This window comes from Aquarana catesbeiana, linkage group LG09, assembly GCF_042186555.1.
Source record: "Aquarana catesbeiana isolate 2022-GZ linkage group LG09, ASM4218655v1, whole genome shotgun sequence".
Lineage (NCBI taxonomy): Eukaryota > Metazoa > Chordata > Amphibia > Anura > Ranidae > Aquarana > Aquarana catesbeiana.
This window is the reverse complement of record NC_133332.1, coordinates 166,396,142-166,418,758: the sequence shown is the minus strand read 5'-3', so window position 1 is coordinate 166,418,758 and position 22,617 is coordinate 166,396,142. Positions and strand designations below refer to the sequence as shown.

General features: G+C 42.3%; 1 protein-coding gene across 1 annotated transcript in view; it reads right to left on the bottom strand.

Moving 5' to 3' along the window:
* Window positions 1-22,617, bottom strand: part of AMMECR1 (AMMECR nuclear protein 1) — a 275,716-nt gene that overhangs the window by 58,868 nt on the left and 194,231 nt on the right. The window contains exon 4 of the mRNA XM_073599365.1: window positions 13,106-13,220. Within this exon, the coding sequence (XP_073455466.1) occupies window positions 13,106-13,220 (115 nt within the window). The remainder of the gene's footprint in view (window positions 1-13,105; window positions 13,221-22,617) is intronic.

Genomic DNA, 22,617 nt, shown 5'->3' with positions numbered 1-22,617 from the left:
TTTCAAATTGGATTCAGGCCCAGGTCATTCCAAAACTTTAATCTTATTCTGTTGAAGCCATTCATTTCTGATTTGGATGTATGCTTTGGGTGGTTGTCATGCTGAAAGATGAAGTTCATCTGAAGTTCAGCTTTCTAGCAGAAGCCTGAAGGTTTTGTGCCAATATTGACTGATATTTGGAACGGTTAACAATTCCCTCTACCTTGACTAAGGCCCTTGTTCCAGCTGAAGAAAAACAGCCCCAAAGCATGATGCTGCCACCACCATGCTTCCCTGTGGATATGGTGATGTGCAGTGTTTTTGCATCAAACATCTCTTTGGGAATTATGGTAAAAAAGTTCAACCTTGGTTTTATCAGACCAAAACACATTTGCCCACATGCTTTTGGGAGACTTCAGATGTGTTTTTGCAAAATTTAGCCGGGCTTGGATGTTTTTTCTTCGTAAGAAAAGGCTTCCATCCTGCCACTCTACCCTGTAGCTCAGACATATGAAGAATATGGAAGATTGTTGTCACATATACCACACAGCCAGTACTTGCCACATATTCCTGCAGCTCCTTTAACCACTTCAATACCCGGCCATAGTCAAATGACGTCCACAGATGGGATCTCCCATCCTGGGTGGACGTCATATGACGGCCTCGGCTTTCCGCCGCTACTGCGGGCCCCCGGGGGCCCGCAGAGCGGCGATCGGGGTACCGTTGTGTCCCTCAGGACACAGCCATTCCCCGAAGGGGGTATTGAAGCGGCGGGGCGGCAATGCAGAGCGGCATTGGGAAGCGGCATATATCGTCGGTAACGGCGCGCAGAGCTGTGATCGGGGCTGAGGCTTTTCCCCTGGATACAGCTCAGCCCCAATCACTGTAGCCAATGACATGGCTCTTCACCACATGACCAGCTGTGTCCAATCACAGCCGGTCAGTAATGTAAATAAAAACACTGTGTGTAACTGCTGTTGCTGGGCTCTTCTCACACACCGATACAGTGTGAGGAGAAGAGATCAGCTAACAGTGAGTTACCTATTATACATGTACTACTGTGCCCAGATTGCCCCCCCTAAATAAAGAGTACCTGTCCACCAGGAGTACCTGTCCACCAGAGTACCTGTCCACCAGAGTACCTGTCCACCAGAGTACCTGTCCACCAGAGTACCTGTCCACCAGAGTACCTGTCCACCAGAGTACCCGCCACCTCATCACCTGCCACCAGAGTACCCGCCACCTCACCACTGGCCACCAGAGTACCCGTCACCTCATCACCTGCCACCAGAGTACCTGCCACATCACCACTTGCCACCAGAGTACCTGCCACCTCACCACCTGCCACCAGAGTACATACAGCCAGTCAGCCACTATGTCCAGAAAGGTGTACACCCCAGAAGAGGCATACCAAATACTGAGTCTGACAGAAGAGAGACGGGGAGCTCTCAACGCTCAGTTCAGATTCTGGTTCGGAGTATGAGCCCCCCGAAGGCAGCACATCAGGATCCGAATCAGAGGAGGAAGCAGTCCGTCAAAAAAGACGAAGGTCTGAACACCTGGCAGCTACCAGCAGTGCCAGCGGCGGTAGACCCCAGGAGGAGGGGCCCAGTACAAGCGCTGCTAGACCCCAGGAGGAAAGGCCCAGCACAAGTGCACGCCAAAGAAGTAGGGCCCAAATCCATCTTCCAGATTCCTTGGCAAACCCATTGTGGCTGCCTTCTACCACAGGGTCAGCCACGATCCCCCCTTTTACAGCACAGCCGGGTGTGCAGGTTTTTCACAAATGGATTTTTTAAATTTATTTTTCCCTAACGAATTGATTCAAGGCATCGTGGACCAAACTAATCTCTTTGCCCAACAATTCATTACAACCAACCTCAGCTCCAGTTATGCCCACCCTTTTGAATGGAGACCCCTAATGGTAGTGGAGCTAAAATTGTTTTTAGGCCTAACCCTCAACATGGGGCTTACAAAAAAAAAATTTAATTCATAAGTATTGGTCGACCAAACCCATCCACCATATGCCAGTTTTTTCATCAGCCATGTCCAGGTCCCGATATAAAATCATAATGCGCTTCTTGCATTTTAGTGGCAACTCACAGTGCCCCCCCCCCCCCCCCCCAAACTTTGACAAACTATATAAAGTTCGCCCCCTAATTAATTTTTTTTCCCAAAAGTTTGCCGAAGTTTATGTCCCTGACAAAAATATATCTGTGGACGAATCCCTGGTGCATTTCACAGGCCGGCTGGGAATCAAGCAATATATCCCCAGTAAGAGGGCGAGGTACGGCTTGAAGCTTAACCAGCTTTGTGAAAGCGCCACCGGTTATGTGCACTCATTCCGCGTGTACGAAGGCAGATTCCCAGCTCCAGCCCCGAGTGTCCCTCGTACATGGGAATAAGTGGGAAAATTGTTTGGGAGTTGGCATTCCCACTCCTCCAAAAGGGGTACCATATTTATATGGACAATTATTATACTAGTTTGCCCCTTCTCCGCCACCTATATCTCAAACAAACTTTGGCCTGTGGTACAGCAAGAGAAAACCGAAAGGGCTTCCTACAGTGTCTTGTCACAACATTCAAAAAGGGGAATCGACAAGATTGAGGAACGAAGAAGTGTTGGCTGTGAAGTGGAGGGATAGAAAAGATGTGTACATCATGTCCACCATCCACGATGACACCTCGGTGGAACTTCACAGAAGACGCGGTACCGTTCGCAAGCCTACCTGTATCACTGAGTACAATACATGGGGGGGGGGGGGGGGGGGGGGGTTTAAACGATCAGCTGTTGCAGCCCTATCTTTCAACAAGAAAATCCCTATTCTGGTACAAAAAAGTCGCAAGTTACTTTTTTCATTTGGCCCTTTTAAATTCTTTCATAATCTACCAAAAATCAACAGAAACACCCACCACCTTCATAAAGTTTATTGAAGACATTGTCACTGCCCTGATTTATCAGCAAGTATCCCCCCCAGAAAACATTCGCTCCGATTCTGTCAGTAGACTACATGCGCGCCATTTCCCGGACCATATTCCACCAACAGGATCCGGAAGAACGACGCCGAAAAAAAATGTCGGGTGTGCACCAAAAAAGGAATTAGGAAAGATACCAGCTTCCATTGTACCGACCGTCCCTCCCAACCTAGCCTTTGCATCGGAGAATGCTTCAGGCGATATCACACTTTGGAAAATTATTAGTCCATATTTCTAATACTGCTATTTCCCAGTTTTTCATTTCTGTCCTGAATATTTCCCTTCCTCAACCAACCATATCATTGCCTTCCATGTGAACCGACCCTGGCCTGTTTCTCAACTATGCCTCTGCCTACCGTCTGCATTGTTTTTCCGCTATATTTTTGCCTTTCACGTGAACTGACCCTGGACTGTAATCGACTATGCCTCTGCCTACCATGTATTTCTGCCTTTTACCTGCACTGACCTCGGCCTGTTGACCATGTTTTTGTCTGTCCCTTGTATTGATCTTTCACCCTGCTACACAGGGGTCTCACATATGCGAGGGGCTCCAGAATAGTGTTCGGAGTTCAGAAAACCAGTTTTTGGTTTTCTGTGTTCCCATAACAGGGTCTGGTTGCCCGGAGGCTTCAAAGCGATTTGGGTGGGAGAAGCCTCTACCCGTCCCCATTCTTTCCTGACCGATGCCCTAAGCTTGATGGTACTGCCTGCTCCCTGGACAAATACTCTGGCTGTGCTGACCATACGTCTGCCTGCTGCATGTACTAACTATGGACAGTATTCCTGCCTGCTGCATGGACGATCCTTTGATCCTTTTGCTGCTGCTGACCCCATCCCTGCCTGCTATCTGGACTAATGCTTTGGCTGTGCTGACATCTCTACCTGTACTGACTATTCCTGCCTGCTGCCTGTTTTGCTGTCGCTGTCCACGTTCCTGCCTGCTACCTGAACCGATGCTCTTCTCTGTGGACCACTGCACTACTAAAACTGCAGGTAATCTTTTCTTTACCATTTACTCAGCAGAATGTATTTTGGTTTGTAATTGGTATGTACAGTACATGCTATGTGTTAGAAATATGAATGGCCTTCAACAATGTGATAGGTTGGCAGGAATTTGTGTGTAATGTATGCTCCTAGAACAACTGACAGTGCTACTTGGATGTTGGGCCTCTGTATGTGGCCAGACTATGTAAAAGTCTCACACATGTGGTATCGCCATACTCGGGAGGAGAATCAGAACGTATTTTGGGGTGTCAGTTTTGCTGTGTTGGAAATATCTTATAAATGGACAACTTTGTATTAAAAAAAATGCGTTTTCATTTTTTTCCCACATATTCCAAAAACTACTGGAAAAAAAAATGAACCGTGCAAAAGACTGCCTCATAGATTATACGTTGGGGTGTTAGCGTTCCAAAATGGGGTCATTTTGTGGGCGTTTCCATTGACCTGGTGCTCCAGGGCCTTCAAAAGTGTGATAGGTTGTCATCAAATGAGATGTGCAATTTATGCTCGTAAAACGCCTGACGGTGCTAGTTGGATGTTAGACCTCTGTATGTGGCCAGGCTGTGTAAAAGTCTCACACATGTGGTATCACTATACTCAGGAGTAGCAGAATGTATTTTGGGGTGTCATTGCAAGTATGCATGTGCTGTGTGAGAGAAATAACTTATGACAATTTTGTGCAAAAAAAAAAAAAAATTTCCAAGAATTGTGGGAAAAAATTACAACTTCAAAAAACTCACCATGCCTCTTACTAAATACCTTGGAATGTCTGCTTTCCAAAAAGGGGTAATTTGGGGGGTATTTGTACTTTCCTGGCTTGTTAGGGCCTCAAGAAATGAGATAGGCCTTCAGTATATCAGATGTGATCATTTTTCAGTGATTTGCACCATAGCTTGTAGACTCTATAACTTTCACAGAGACCAAATAATATACACTAATTTGGGTTATTTTTTACTAAAGATATGTAGTATACATTTTGGCCCAAAATTTATGAAGAAAAATTACTTATTTGCAAAATTTTACAATAGAAACTAAAAAAAAAAAGTTTTTTTTTTTTTTCAAAAATTTCTCTTTTTTCGCTTATATTGCAAAAAATAAAAAAAAAGCAGTGATTAAATACCACCCAAAGAAAGCTATGTTTGTGAGAAAAAAAAATGATAAACATTTGGTTTGGGTACAGTGTAGCATGACTGAGTAATTGTCATTCAAAGTGTGAGAGCGCTGAAAGCTAAAAATTGGTCTGGGAAGGAAGGGTGTATAAAAGTCCTGTATTGAAGTGGTTAAGGAGAATGTTGCTGTAATGTTACTCCTTTAATGTTGCTGTAAGCCTCTTGGCAGCCTCCCTGACCAGTTTTCGTCTCATCTTTTCATAAATTTTGGAGGGACGTCCAGTTCTTGGTAATGTCACTGTTGTGCTATATTTTCTCCACTTGATGACTGTCTTCACTGTGTTCCATGGTATATCTAATGCCTTGGAAATTCTTTTGCACCCCTCTCCTACCCGATACCTTTTAACAATGAGATCCCTCTGAGGCTTTGGAAGCTCTCTGCGACTGTCGTATTGGCTACAAGAAAATGGCTACCATGCATTCCAATGACTGGCTTGAATGCATGTCCATGAGAGGTCCACCCCAAAATGGCTTAATCTTCCTGTACACTCAAACATGGCTGCTGGATCACTGGTAAAGTGACTGGCACGGCACCGCAAAAATGGCTGCCTCACAGCAACTGGTGGCCGCAATGAGGCCTTGCGTACCCCTCACAGAAGCACGGCATAGGAACCCACAACAGAGAAAGTCCCCTTCTGCTCAGGGATGCCCAAGGTGGGGACCCCACACTCTGCCAGGTAGGACAGGAGGGAATCCAGAGACCAGGGGGGAGGAGGGAACCCTGCAGGACCAACCACTCCAAGGAGTACCTGTGCCTCAAAAAAAATTGAGGGCCATCTCCAATAGAGCGTGGGAGTAAGGCTCCTGAGACAGATCCTCCTCTCCACCGAAATGGGCTGTCTTGCCAGGGTAACACTAATACACACTGCATGCACCAGGTCAAGTGTGTCCCCACGAGACGCTGCTCTGAGTGTACATTCAGACATGGAGTCCTGGATCAGCCCAACTCTCTCCCCATTGGCTCACCGACTGACCGCAACAGGAGCCAATGGCAGTGCGCTGCCGTCTCAGCCAATGAGGGGACTCTACTGCAACATCGCTGGATTGAGATGGGCTCAGGTAAGTATTAGGGGGGCTGAGGGGGGGATGCTGCACATAGAATGCATTAAGATAAAATACCTTCTGACTTTACAACCACTCTAAGTCTATTTGCTGCATTTCAACATATGCAAACAAATGTAAAGTAACTTTAAGATCCATGCTTAAAAATATATTTTTTTAAGAACAAAGTGTGAATAGGATCCAAAAGTGCACACACACACAGCTAATGTACAATTTAAGTAGTGCTTTACCAAAAAGAAGAAGTTGAAGGACTATGATGCTGGGAACCTTTGCATAACAACCAACAGCCATCAGTGAAGATTAAAACAGCTGGCTACCTTCGGATAAGATTAAATCAAATCCCCTTTCATTCTATGAGCAGAGCACACGTCACAGAAATTATACAATCTGGCACGTTTCTATAACCATTCCTAGAAATCACAAGAGCTGCAAGCAGTGTTCTATCATCTGTGTGTAATACTTTAATAACCTTCTCTATATTGTTCTATAACAGTGAGCCTATGGAAAATAAATAAATGTACCTTTTAGAAAATAGACAAAACTGAGAAAGTATTTGTCCCCTTCCTGATTTTTTTGCATATTTGTCACACTTAAATGATTCAGATCAAACATTACCGTAACAGTACACAAAAATAACCTGGGTAAATACAAAATGCAGTTTTTAACCACTTCAGCCCCGGAAGAATTTACCCCCTTCCTGACTGGGCCATTTTTTTGCGATACGGCACTGTGTCTGACAATTGCGGTCTGACATATTTCTGGTAAAAAACAAAAAACAAAAAAGGGAAACAAAAAAAAAAAAACAACGCAATAACCGTATATTGCTTGGTTTGCGCAAAGGTTATAGCGCCTACAAAATAGGTTATTGATTTAAGGGATTTTATTTTCTTTTACTAGTAATGGCGGCAATCTGCGATTTTTAATCGGGACTTGCGACATTGCAGCGGACAGATCGGACACTTGACACTTTTTGAAACCACTGACGTTTATACAGCGATCAGTGCTATAACCAACCACTGATTGCTGAACAAATGTCACTGGCAGGGGTGGGGTAAACACTAGGGGCGATCAAGGGGTTAAGTGAAAAATGTGTTCCCTGACTGTTTTCTGTGGGGGGGAGGAGACCGATCGGTGTTCTTATATACTAGTAACACATGATATGCCTCCTCTACACACAGATCCACGTTCCTGCTCTGTTACAAGCGATTCCGGGTACCCGGTGGACATTGTGGCCACCGGGCACACGAACTGGCTCCTCAGTGACGCTGCAGGCGTGTGCATTGGCTTCTCAGTGACGCGGTGGCGACCGCCCCCTATACCAGGCAGGAAGTAGATGCCATATGACGCCCGCCTGGGATGGGATATCCCATCTGTGGAAGTCATTTGACTATACGCCGGGGCTGAAGTGGTTAAATGATTTAATTTATTAAAGGGGATTCAAGAAAGACTGGGCAAAAATGGCATCCATGGGAGATTTCCAAGGCGAAAGCCACTGCTGATCAAAAACACAAAGGCTCATCTAACATTTGCCAAAAAACATCTAGATTATCCCCAAGATTTTTGGGCAAATATTCTGTGGACTGATGAGACAAAAGTTTAATTTTTTGGAAGGTGTTACATCTGGTGTAAAACTAATGCAGCATTTCATAAAAACATCATACCAACAGTCAAACATGGTGGTGGTAGTATGACGGTCTGGGGCCGCTTTGCAGCTTCAGAACCTGGATGACTTGCCATAATTGATAGAACCATTAATTCTGCGCTCTACCAGCAACCATCAGTTCATGACCTCAAGCGCACTTGGGTTATGCAGCAGAACAAAGATCCGAAATACCAGCAAGTCCACCACTGAATAGCTCAAGAAAAAAATTAAAAAGGTTTTGGAATGGCCTAGTTAGTCAAAGTACAGACTTAAATCCGATTGAGATGCTGCGACAGGAGCTTAACCACTTCCCACCCACAGTACATCATATGATCCTGGGCTTTGAGTGGAGATATCTGAATGATGCCGGCAGCTATAATTTTTTCTGCAGGCGATTGCCTGCACAGTAAGAACAATCGTAGTGGCTGTTCAGCGGCTTGATTGTTCTTAAAGGCGGTGGGAGGGGACATTATGACGTCACGTCCAGCCTGGCAGTTGTAAACACTTACGTGCACTCGTCTGGAAAGCGGAGATCGTTTTTTTGTTTTTTCTATCTCAGGCTTTTCCAGCCTGGAGGAGACATGTGGGGTCTTATTGACCCCCACATCTCTCCATAAAAAGGACCTGTCATGTACTATTCCTATTACAAGGGATGTTTACATTTCTTGTAATAGGAATAAAAGTGGTGAAATTTTAAAAAGGAGATGTAAAAATAAAACAAACCAAAAAAAAAAAAATGTAAAAGTGCCCCTGTCCCCTGCACGCAGAAGCGAACGCATACGTATGTCGCGCCCATATCTGTAAAAGGCGTTAAATCCACATGTGTGGTATCACTGCAAATGTTAAAGCGAGAGCAACAATTCTATCCCAAGATCTCCTCTAACGCTAAACAGGTAATCTGTAAAAAATGTTAAAAGCATTGCCTATGGAGATTTTTGAGTACCGAAGTTTGGCGCCATTTCACGAGTGCGCACAATTTTAAAGCATGCCATGTTAGGTATCCATTTACTTGGTGTAACATCATCTTTCACATTATACAAAAAAATTGTGCTAACTTTAGCGGGTTTTTATTCATTTATTTTTCATTTTTCATTTATTCATGGGAAAAAAAAAAAAAAAGTTTGAAAAATTGCTGCACAAATACCATGCGACATAAAAAAGTTGCAATGACTGCCATTTTATTCCCTAGGGTCTCTGCTAAAAGTAAATATGTTTGGGGGTTCCAAGTAACGTTCTGTTACTCGGAACCCCCAAACATATGTGACAACAAAAGAAAAAACTAATATACTCATAAGCTATAGATCAGTAATAAGTGAATCTATATATGGTAATAACGGCAGTCCATTACATAATCATAGCATATAAACCAATGATGAATGAATCTATACAATAGTCCATGGGAACTGGTATAGGCTGGGAAAGATGATCCTTAGCAGGTAGCATATAGAAACATAACGCCACCCATGCAGACAAAGTTGCATATATTCATTAGACAAGAATCTGCCTCGCGATCATAGTGAATCGCACTGACACACAAAGTGTTTGTCCACCACCACATGAATAACACACTTACCAGCTAGTACCACCTCCCAGTGCTGGGCTGTGTTTGGTTAAGATGGAGCTAGGACCCAAGCTGTATACACTGGTGGGTGGAGAGCTGGCATCTACCCCATCCCCCAAAACCTGTGTAGTACTACTGTTGCAACAGCCTCAATTACTACTGCAAATGCTATGCTGAGGTGGCATGAAGGAGAGGAGTTGGAGTATGTTCCATTGACCTATGTGAAAGACTTGGTGGAAAGGGGTGACCCTGGATGTCCTGCCACATATAATCCTTGATGAAAAGCATTGTATGACTCCCTTATATAGAAGGGATCATTACTTCTAAATATGGTGTCTGAGGGAGGATACTTGAACCTAGCGGAAGTATATGATCAGCTGCTTTGCCAGTGCAACATGAGAGCTCATCTGGTCTGATTTGCCATCTGCTTGGAAAAGGCCCTGGCTGGGTATTAGCCACAAGCAATTCAGCTTGTGCATGCTGGTAAGCATTTTATTCATGTGGTGGTGGACAAACACTTTGTGTGTTAGTGTGATTCACTATCACCACGAGGAAGATTCTTATCTAATGAATATATGCACCTTTGCCCGCATGGGTGGTGTGATGTTATTATACGCTACGTGTTAAGGGTCATGATTCCCAGCCTATACCCGCTCCCATGGACTATCATTATATAGATTCAGTCATCATTGTTAATATGCTATGAGTATGTAATGGACTGCCATTATTACCTTCTATAGATTCACTTATTACTGGTCTTTAGGTTATAAGCATATTAGTTTTTCCTCCTTTTGATGTCACATATTATATATTAGTTGAGAGAGCTCTCTCTATTTATCACCACATTTTTCTTTCTGTGTATATCTCACAGCAGAGTGGCTGCTTTTTAGGAATCATTAGACCACAACGCAGTTTTTTTCTTTTCAGATGGTAATTTTATCATGTAGGAGCAGAGCGGCAGAATAGGCCCAGATGGGAAGTAGTTAAACAGGTCCATGCTCAAAAACCCTCCAATGCAACTGAATTAAAACAAACCTGCGAAGAGGAGTGAGCCAAAATTCCTCGACAGCGATGTTAAAGACTCATTGCCAGTTATTACAGATGCTTGATTCCAGTTGTTGCCGCAAAGGGTGGCACAACAAGTTATGAAATTTAGGGAGCACTTTTTCCACACAGGGCCAGGGAGGTTTGGACAGCTTTTTTCCCTTAAAAAAATGAAATAATTTAAAAACTGCATTTTGTATTTACTCGGGTTATCTTTGTGGAATATAAAAAGCTTGTTTGATGATAATTAAATGTGACAACTATAAAAAAACAAACAAAAAAAAAAAACAAAAAAACAAAAAACAGGAAGGGGGCCAATACCTTTTCACAGCACTGTAGTTGTAGCCTTTACTTACCTTAATGCCTGGCTATGCAGGGTTTTAGTCCCAAGTCCTAAAAGAAGACCCACACACGGGCACTTTAAAAAAAAAAAACACAAACAAAAACAAAAAAAAACACACACACACACGCGTTATACTTACCTTTGTGCAGTGGTTTTGCGCAGAGCAGCAATCCTCTTCTTGGGTTCCCCGCTGGCGCTCCGGTCTCCGTCTGGACCACTGTCCCCAATAGCAGGCCGCTTGCTATGGGGGCACTGGTGCGTGCTTGCTCCAGAGTCCTGCTCTATGCGTTCATAAGACACTGAGCTGTGGCTCGGCTCCGCCTCCCACTCTGTTCATTGGCTCCCGCTGCTGTCTCAGCCAATGATGAGAGGGAGTCCTAGGACAGCCAAGGCTCACGTGCACGTCGATGGACTGAGAGGGGGGCCTCAGAGGGGCTGTGGGGGGAGCAGCACACAGAAGGTTTTTTTTACCTTCATGCATCGAATGCATGAAGGTAAAAACCTTCAGTTTTTTTTTTTTTTTTTTTTTTTTTTTTTTTAGACATTAAAATTCATTATCCACTCTAAAAAGAAAATAGCAGATGTTACATAGACACATGCATTTTTCATGCTATTCCTCCCGCTTGTCACGCAGTGCCGGTTCACACTTGTGCGATGCGGGAACCCTGCCAATCCACTGCGGGTTCCCGCATTGCACCCAACTCGCTGCAGTTCACACCGCCATATGCAAACTGCGGGGTGTGTCAATACATTGTTAATGACACTCCCATTTCAGCTCGCATATTACACTGCGAACTGACAGTTCAGACATGAATTGGATTGCATGGGTGTGAACACCCATGCGATCAGATTCTGGTGCGAACCAGAAAAAGGTCCTGTGCGCGTTTAGACCGAAAGCGATGCGATTTCAGCCATACTATCTGTATGGCTGAATTCGCATCGCACGGACAGCGTGTGCGAATCACATGCGATCTTGCACTACCCAGCAGTGTCAACTGGCACTAAAGCTGAATTGTTCATGTGTGTTGCAGTGCTCACAGGTAGATGTGAATGGGCCTATATACGGTAGTTTATTTCCTTTACACACTAAACTGCTATGCATAAATGTGAACCAGCCACATAGGAAAGAATGAGACCTCTGCTGAGTTTTGCTGCATTAAAAGAGCCAAGTGTAAAAAGGCCCTTAAGGAGGCAGTCAGCTGACAATCAGCAATGTGAGCATAAACTTTCAGGGCCAAGCAAATAAAAAGACTGACAATTGCTAAACTGGCAATGCGACGCTTCAGTCAGGCAGCCTGACAAAGGAATAGCTCAGAGGCACTAAACAGTTTGAACCGTGTTACTGTTGCATGTTCAATAAAAAAATGTAGATCTTGAATAGATATGAGCATATCAATTCACATATTAAGCAAACTGGATGAATCTGATCATTTTCAGTTTATTTTCTTCAAGTAAATATACACAACTAATCTGCAGGACAGTTCTCAAATTTGGGCAATTAACACAGCAATTGCAAGGAACTGGGGAGACTGGGTGAATCTATGTGACTATTTAAGAGACTGTCAGATCTCTAAAAGGTTTAAATCCATCAAGCCCTCCTGCAGTAAAAGATGGCTTATACTCTCCTCTCCCCTTTTCCTTCAACCTGTCCTCCATCTTCTACACTCGATATGACACTGCCAGGAGTTTTGGATGCACATGTTCCTTGCCACATTCTGATGCTTTCCTCTGAAATCCTGTGTCACCGCAGGACTCCACATTAACATAGGGAGTCAGGGAAAAGATTAAGCATACGGCTGGGGGCAGAGGCATCCGACATTCCTAGAGTCAAGTACCAAGGTGATTTCCTGAGACTACAGCGATGGAACAAAGGTGAGGCAGGAGACATGGGTTACTAGGAAGGTGAATTTATGCCGTCTATTACAGAAGATTTCTTCCTTGAAATGTTTAGGGACTTGATATGGACTATTAAGACACCTAAAAAATCTGGCACAGCATTGGCATGGAGTTTACAGACTACTTTGCAGAATAAAAGCAAAAACAGAAAACAATATACCGACAACATCCCAAATAGGTCTTCAAATGATTGTGTTAGACTGTGTGGTGCTTAGTGGGGCAGAAGCTGATGCAGGTGGTTGTGTGCTCTGTAAAGTGCTGCGCAACAGGTAGCTGCTACATAAAGAAGGTTAAAAATAATAATAAAGATTCACTCAGCTCCATAGCCAGGCAATTTAAAAACTGATTCTCTCATCTCTACTCTTGAATATAAAGCAACTGACACATCTGTTGACTAACACTGCAAAAACAGCTTGCTCAGCTTTTCTTACCTCCCAGTCCAAGTAATCACATACATCTTCAAAGTTTGTAAGCAGAGACACTGAGCAGAATAGCCGTGGCAGCTCATCCCTCGTCATTGGGGGAAAACGGCTATCTTTAAGGGCACTGAAATGATCAAGAAAAAATATTCTTTAAATAACCACAGCCAAATTAAAAAGAAAAAATACATAAAATGAGCTGTAGAAAGTAGTAATTGTAACTCAATAGAACGTACCTATGGGAGAGTTGCTGACGAGCAGATACTTTAGCATTCGTAACATACTATATATATCAGTGGTCTCCAAACTGCGGCCCGAGAGCCGGATGTAGCCCTTTGCTTGCCTTTGTCTGGCCCTTGTGGCACTATGCCACCTGACACCAACGATGAGGCACCATTGCTTTCACTGACACCAGTGAGGCACTATTCCTCCCATTGTTACCAATAATAGGGCATCATTTCTCCCACTGAAAACAATGGTGCACTGTTCCTGCCACTAATACCAGTGATGGGACAATATTCCTCCTCCTACTACTGACATTTTAAATCCCATGGACCACCAAGCCCGATACATTGTGGGCTCCCATCAATGCTGGGGCACGGTCTGCTCTCATTGACCACAGTACGGCCCCTCCCAAAGTCTGAAAGGCAGGAAACTGGCTATTTGTTTAGGTAGTTTGGAGACCCTTGATTTAGATCGGGGTCTCAAACTGGCAGCCCTCCAGCTGTTGCAGAACTACAAGTCGCATCATGCCTCAGAGTCATGCTTGTAATTGTCAGCCTTGCAATGCCTAATGGGAATTGTAGCTCTGCAACAGCTGGAGGGCCACCAGTTTGAGACCCCTGATTTAGATAATGCATGAGAACTGGAGCAAAAATCTGACTGGCTGCTGCACAGCATGTCCTCTTGCTACAGTCCATTTAAACTGACCTCTGTGCCCAATCTGAAGGCACAATTTTGTGCATGTCTAGCAGAGGTGCAGCTAAAGGTCACAAGCATTCTACTGTAAACTCCAGATACATCTCAAAAACTGGTGGCTACTTTTTCATCCTCTGTGAGCATACAATAAGCCTACAAGCTCAATACTCCAGGCAATAGTAGTAAATATAATAAAAGAAAGAAACTGGACTTGCTGTAAAATTTCTTTGGCGTTCACTTCAGGACAAGAATTAGACTGTAGGGTTATACTGTCGCCCACAGGTAAAATTTACACTGGCAATAGCATTCAATATCCCTGCCCACAACTGCCTAAAGTTTTATAGCAAAGCTATCCAAAAGCAATCCTGAGAGGTATGCAACATAAGGCTATGTCTAGAATTGGACCCAGAAACTTAAACTCATTACTCTGTTCCAGTGACAATTTCTGAAGATTCAGGATCCATGTGAACAGATACATTTTCTGTAAAGTCGAAGCCACTTTAGCCTATACAGCCCATGCCAACTGTTGCCAAAACAGGAGGCTATCCAAGGAACCGAGGAAGGCCGTGACCAAAAATCCAGTTTGAAGACCTGGCATACCTTCTTCTGCACCCATGGAAATGCAATTTGTCCAACATAGAAGTGAAGGCTAAGCAAAGCGACGACAAAAAAAAAAAAAAAGACACTAACCTCTGGTTTAACCTCCCTGGCGGTATGATTATTTCGGATTTTAGGTGCTGAAAGCGGTACAATTATTTTGCATGGAAATTTGGCGTTTTATATTGTAGGTCTGTAATTCTTAACAATAACACACTTAAATCTGTCCAAACAAGAGTCTAGTAGATATCCCGGGTATGATAAAGTTTGAAACACAAAAACATAAATTATAATATAATAGATAAAAATAAATTAAAAAAAAAAAAAAATAAATAAAAAAATAAATAATAATAAATAATAATAATAATAATAATAATATAAATTTCCCCACGATTCACTATCGCTCAATTCTGCAAGTGTTCTAATTTACTATCGCTGTTTTCTAGCTGGTCTAAAGCCACTTTTGATGTAAAGGGACACTTTTTGGTTGCTATGGACAATCTCCAGTTTCCAGGCAGAAAGAACAGTATATATAACATAAAACTGCATGCAGGGCATAGGACAAAGCACTGGGGACAAAAGGGATGTGAAATAATTTCATACAGTACTGTAATCTGTAAGATTACAGTACTGTGTTATGTTTTTACAATTTTTTGAATTTGCCGCCAGGCTCTGCCCCCGTGCGTCGCGTCGCTCGCAGGTAACGGAGCCTGGCACGGAGAGGCTTCGGAGGAGGACGGAGCCCGCAGACACAGCGGGGGACATCGCAGGATCCCGGGGACAAGGTAAGTAAAGCCACACCAGGATCCTGCGATGTAATCCCGAGTGTGGCTCGGGGTTACCGCTAATGGTCCTGAATTTTAACCCCGAGCCACACTCGGGAAAACCGCCAAGGAGGTTAAAAAAAAAAAAAAAAAATCCAAGCATGTATTCTCAGTAGGGATGCACAGATACCATTTTTCTTCATACAACCAATACTTTTTAAAATTTGTTTTTAGCCAATACCAATTACCGATACCTACCGCAACGGTTTTGTATCACACTTCAGCTGCCAGCAATGGCACAAAACATTGAAAAGTTTTTTTTACAAATTAATTTTTTTTTTTTTTTTTTTTTAACGTTTTGCACTTTTTTCAATGTGAAACGTGTAAATATATGTTAAAGGTGTAAATATTAAACAAACAAAAAAGTTAATAGTTTATATTAGTATAAAAAAAAAAAAAAAAAAAAATCAGGAAAATTAAATGGAGCATAAGGAGTTCATTAAGGCTGATTATAGTAATTAAGGGGTTAAAACAGAGGACCACCACACCCCAATTTTTTTTTTTTTTACTTGACAGGTTGTTTTAAACTGACTTATTAATCTGAAGATCAAAGTTCATCCCTTTGATCGATGAATGAACAGAAAGATGCAAAAAGGAACAAGGTTTAGTGTTTCAGCAGCTGAGCAAGGTTGTTCATAAACATTGATCAAATTGATATAGTTCATCAATTATAATTATATTAAACTATATCAATTTGATCAAAGCATTAGATCACGCGCCTTCCACCTTTCCTTCACCTGGCTCTCTTCGGACCACCCCTGGTCAGCTTAGGCAGCGGGACACGCATGATCATCTTTTAATTCCCTCCCTTTGAAAGTACTACCACTCTATACTAGCAACGCCTTCACAAGCGCAGGAGAAATTATTTCTTTGTTTATATGTTCATAAACATTGCCCGGCTGCTTTTTTTTTTTTTTTTTTTTTGACGGATCCAATTGCCGGCTTCACACTACAGCTGTCAACCGGGGAACCCCACTGACAGCTGAACTAATAATTGCCGATTTACAGCAGAAAGAACCAAACCTGGAAAGTATTGGTGCACTTGCACGAGTACCGATACTAGAGCAAATGCTTAGTATCGGTATAGGTGCAACCCTAATTCGGGACTCAAAGTACCTTGTATCTTTCTCAGCCTTCTAAAAATTCCATCTTATTTTTGCTGCTCTGATATTCAGTTGGAAAATGGCTGGTTTTCTCTCCATGGTATGTAGGAATGAAGCCCTCTTTTGGCCAATCCCGAGATGGACTAGGGATGTACACATGGTGTAGGTGTAGGAGCTCATAGTTTTCGTTTCTGCCACCTCAGAATTTCCTTTAACAATTCAATGAAAAACAGATTAAAAGGGCCATTAAGTAATGGTTGTGTAAAGATTTTTTAAGGATATTAAATAGATAAAAAATGTTAATAGGTGTATGTGGACAAAAAATGTGAAATGTGCACCAAAGTCCACAACAAGTGCAAGATTCTACATAGAACCCTTCAAGCTATTCCATGGCGTATATAGCATAGGGTGTAGATGTGCAAAACACTGGCATTAGTGAAAAGATGAAAAAAAGTGCATAATAAAAATATTAATGGAAAATACCATAAAAAATGTGTACATCACCATTTAACTCATGTGCCCAGTAACATGAAAAATACATGTGAATTGACCAGATGTAAATAAACATTAATATCCCCTCTGACATGAGTCGTGAACAAGATGTGGGTAAGTATTAGAAAGATGATCAAGAAAATTATTTATGATAATGAATAAATGCGGTCAAAAAAATGCAACATATAATGTATGTACTGCACATAATATCGTCCAATTTAAATTGTCCAATGAGTGACGGAAATTCCTCTCCACAGATGGTAGGTGTATTTAACAAATGTGTAAACCCCAATGAATATTCAATAATGATGTGTCCGTGTCATACAGGCCCCCTCTTGTGCCCTCACTCACCAGAGAGCCCAACCCCTGCAGGGGTGAAAGACATGGATAGATCCTGTGGCCGGAATCCTGGACGCCCAAAATCCCCCTCTCAGGTTCAGCGAGCTCCTTCCCTCTGGGTCCACAGTGTTCTTAAGTAAGTATCCACCGGAAAAAAAACAATATGTATGGAGAAACAAGGAATCCTTATAGTGTAAGTCCGTAAAAACTCAAAATTTATTAGCCAAAAACTGGATCATATAAGTTAAAAACGGGAGCTAACAATACTCCCCTGACAAGCAAATCCAAAAACGACTGGTATCTGGGGTAGCGAGGTGGCGGCTTGTGTTCCACCAACCTAACTACTGAAACCGGAAGTACAGAGTCAAGAACGTAGGAGCGACGTGTGCGTACCATATGACCACGCCTTACGCGTTTCGTCTTCAAGACGTCATCTGAGGCGTGGCCATCTTGGTACGCCACACGTCTTAAATAGTACAAGGGAGGCGCCGCTTTGTGCAATCGGAGGAGGCTGGCGGGGACGTCCCATCCACCCGGCAGGAATAGATGTGTGATGCTAAGGGGAGAGGATAAGCGTAAATAGATACAAGCGTCCCCTGGTGAAAACCAATGAGAATGCAAGATCGGGCGCCTCCGTATAGTATTGAAGTATCAAGGAAATATTAAGTCACAATATACCAGGGACATACGGGCGAACCTTGACCCAGTGCATAATGCCCGAAAGAGGGAAGTTTAAAATAGGAATACTATATAACCAATGTTAATATAAAAGTGTTGTAAACCTGGTAGGTATAAAAGGGTGAAAATACAAATAAAAAATGAAAATAAAAATAAAGAAAAAAAAAAAAAATGGTAAAAAAATATAAAATAAAATATAAAAATAAAAATGGAAAAATATGTTAAAATATTAAGTGTCCATATGGGTATAAGAAGTCAAAGAAGTAGTATATATGATGTAGCAACTAAAGCTACCACCCATGGTATATGAAATATATATCCACATAGTTGCACCACCCGGCAAGAATGCAAATTAAAATGCTGTGCTAGTACCTCTAGATATTTCATATCCCTATCCCCAAAATGTGGGCTCATTCTAGGGACCAATGTGCAAAAAGAAGATGTGGGGGGAATGGTGTCCTCCCAAATATATGTGTATGTAAAATTCCACAATAAATAGTTATGAGATGGAATGGGATAGATCTAAAAATGAGAAAGCTTATATGGTGTTATGATACTCGAATGATATATAAACAGAAATATTTGGGGGATATTCCATATCGTGTATCCAAAAAGGGCCAGCGTGACTCAGATTGAAACACGTTTCCTAGAATGAGCCCACATTTTGGGGATAGGGATATGAAATATCTAGAGGCACTAGCACAGCATTTTAATTTGCATTGTTGCCGGGTGGTGCAACTATGTGGATATATATTTCATATACCATGGGTGGTAGCTTTAGTTGCTACATCATATATACTACTTCTTTGATTGATTTCTTATACCCATATGGACACTTAATATTTTAACATATTTTTCCATTTTTATTTTTATATTTTTTTACCATTTTTTTCTTTATTTTTATTTTCATTTTTTATTTGTATTTTCACCCTTTTATACCTACCAGGTTTACAACAGTTTTATATTAACATCGGTTATATAGTATTCCTATTTTAAACTTCCCTCTTTCAGGCATTATGCACCGGGTCAAGGTTCGCCCGTATGTCCCTGGTATATTGTGACTTAATATTTCCTTGATACTTCAATACTATACGGAGGCGCCCGATCTTGCATTCTCATTGGTTTTCACCAGGGGACGCTTGTATCTATTTACGCTTATACCCTCCTCTTAGCATCACACATCTATTCCTGCCGGGTGGATGGGACATCCCCGCCAGCCTCCTCCGATTGGACAAAGCGGCGCCTCCCTGTACTATTTAAGACGCGTGGCGTACCAAGATGGCCACGCCTCAGATGACGTCTTGTTGACGAAACGCGTAAGGCGTGGTCATATGGTACGCACACGTCGCTCCTACGTTCTTGACTCTGTACTTCCGGTTTCGGTAGTTAGGTTGGTGGAACGCACGCCGCCACCTCGCTACCCCAGATAGCAGTCGTTTTTGGATTTGCTTGTCAGGGGAGTATTGTTAGCTCCCGTTTTTAACTTATATAATCCAGTTTTTGGCTAATAAATTTTGAGTTTTTACGGACTTACACTATGAGGATTCCTTGTTTCTCCATACATATTGTTTTTTTTCCGGTGGATACTTAAGAACACTGTGGACCCAGAGGGAAGGAGCTCGCTGAACCTGAGAGGGGGATTTCGGGAGTCCAGGATTCCGGCCACAGGATCTATCCATGCCCTTCAACCCTGCAGGGGTTGGGCTCTCTGGTGAGTGAGGGCACAAGAGGGGGCCTGTATGACACGGACACATCATTACTGAATATTCGTTGGGGTTTACACATTTGTTAAATACACCTACCATCTGTGGAGAGGAATTTCCGTCACTCATTGGACAATTTACATTGGGCGATATTATGTGCAGTACATACATTATATGTTGCATTTTTTTATATATATTTTTTTGACCGCATTTATTCATTATCATAAATAATTTTCTTGATCATCTTTCTAATACTTACCCACATCTTGTTCACGACTCATGTCAGAGGGGATATTAATGTTTATTTACATCTGGTCAATTCACATGTATTTTTCATGTTACTGGGCACATGAGTTAAATGGTGATGTACACATTTTTTATGGTATTTTCCACTAATATTTTTATTATGCACTTTTTTTCATCTTTTCACTAATACCAGTGTTTTGTACATCTACACCCTATGCTAGATACGCCATGGAATAGCTTGAAGGGTTCTATGTAGAATCTTGCACTTGTTGTGGACTTTGGTGCACATTTCACATTTTTTGTCCACATACACTTATTAACATTTTTTATCTATTTATTTTTCTTGGTGTTACTTTGGGTTGTTGGTTTTTTGTTTTTTATAGTTTGTGAACAGCGCCATTCCCCTATTTAGAACATATTGTATCACGTGGATTCCACTTCGGTGTTTCCATTTTGCCTTGGGGGCTGCAGTTCCTTGGTGACATTGATCCTAAGCGCGGAATATCTGATCTCCATCTTAAGGATATTGTTTAATTTAACTTTAAGGGTTAAAAGAATGCAATAAAAAACACATACCCATCTAGATGGCTGCAGCATTGATCTGATACAGCTGTTCCACACTAGCTCTGAACTGAAAATTGAATGATAACCACTGACCACTTAGTTCTCAGGTCCACTCTGAGCACAGAGCAGTGACCATCAGCCTCAGCTTAGTGCTCTGCCCCTCCAGCGCTCACTAAAACTCTGGGCTGGGGAGGGGGCAGTGGCAGCTGGCTCAGGCTCCTGGGTGGATCCGACTGGACTGGCTCCATGTCAGCCAACAGAGAGCTTTAGCCTACTGTCAGTAAAATCTGGGTCACAGGAATTCAGAACTAACGGCACTCATGTGACCCATGGGAGATGTATGGCCAAAAAAGCTTTAGCCACACTTTAAAAACAAAACCAATTTCCAGACTGACCAAGAGGACTACTATACCAAAGGCAATGAAAAGGTCTGAAATAGGACTCCAGCCAGTACCATGTTTTCTAAAAACACCCAATAACTACAGAAATATGAAGGAAAGGATCTTTTCGAAGCAATGTGGGAAAGTACTGCATTGAGATCAAAGTTAACATCTGCATGAGGGTAGGTGGTGCTGCTTGAGAAGTTTACAAAATCCACAGCAGCTTTGTAATCAGCTGGAGGATTTAAAACCAGACTTCAAAAGTACAATTTAAGTGTTCTCTGTTGCACTTGTCGTGGTGTGCATCCGTACAGATCCTCTGCTCCCCAAGTCCAGAAAAGCAGTGGTGTAACATGTGGTGGCTGTTGGACAATTATGTGCCTAAGACAAGAGACAATAGAAATCAAATGTTTTGTAAGCTGGGTTTGAGCTGTTGACTGCTTTAAGACTGTTGTGAGAGACTACAGTCATATTTACTGAGCCACATAGACCACTTTTAACTTCACAGGATTTGATTTACTAACAGGAAGCAGAGCAACTTTTTATTTTCTCATTGGTTCACCTGCAGCAGCTCTTATCCAATCAGTAACAATGCCTGTCTTTCTTCAGTGGTGGAGAGAACATTTAGTGGTCAACACATGCATAATTCCCAGGCTCACTATCCAGCACAGGGACAGTGACCGGTAGATTCTGTGGGTTCACATCTCCCTCTGTGTTCACTCCTTAAATAGGATTGTATCACCGAGGGAGGGAGGGACCAAAAAAAGAAAATCTATTCCGCTAGTAAGCCTGAGCATAAATAAAAAAAGGAGGGTTCATTCATGTAGCCAACTTGCAAACTACATAAAGTATATAGTAAGCCCAGGGACAAAAAGAACTTTTAAAGAATAAGTTGACATAAAAAAAAAAAAAAAAAAAAGTATTTTTTGCAATGCAAAAATATGTGCTTTTTTTTTTTACTAGAAGCCTGTAAAGCATTGCACCCGCAATCAGCAGATCATGGGTGCAACACGGCCTCTTGCAGACTGAGTAAGCTGTCTGCTCATGGCTCACACAAGCAGGCAGTTACACACTGACAAGAAGCATCAATGAACTACCTAGAGTGCTCAACAGCGCGCCCTGGTAGTTCATGGAGGACTACAAGCTGACAGCTGCAAAGGAGGTCGGTACTTGTAGTTCTTACATTCACAGAACTCTGAATGAATCAAGTAGCTGTGTGGGCCAGTGTTTCTCCAGTAGGCAGCAGTATAACCCGACAGTCTGAAGAAGTTCTGTGCACCCCAATAGACAAAGAAAAATGTATTATGAGTACATAGCTTAATAAAAAAAAGAGTAATCAGGTGTAGGTCCTATTCTTCTATGATTAAGTGTACCATACATAAAAGTCATTGAAGCTTTATAATACAGTATATACCATTTTCAGCAGCACAACATTCAAAACAGCAGCTTGGAGTGCACATGGAAAGTCTGTAGTTGAAAATGTGCTTACCTGTAGCGATACCTGTTGCTGTGTGGATCCCCTAGTCTGTTCTCACCTATACATAACCCCCAACTTTGACTAGCAATAAGTCTACATAAGCATTACATGAGGTGCAGGTAAGCTGGCTTTTCAATGAAGCAGAAGGGAATCGTTCACAACAACAAAAATTTCTTACATGTTTTTTCTTCTCAGAAAATGAA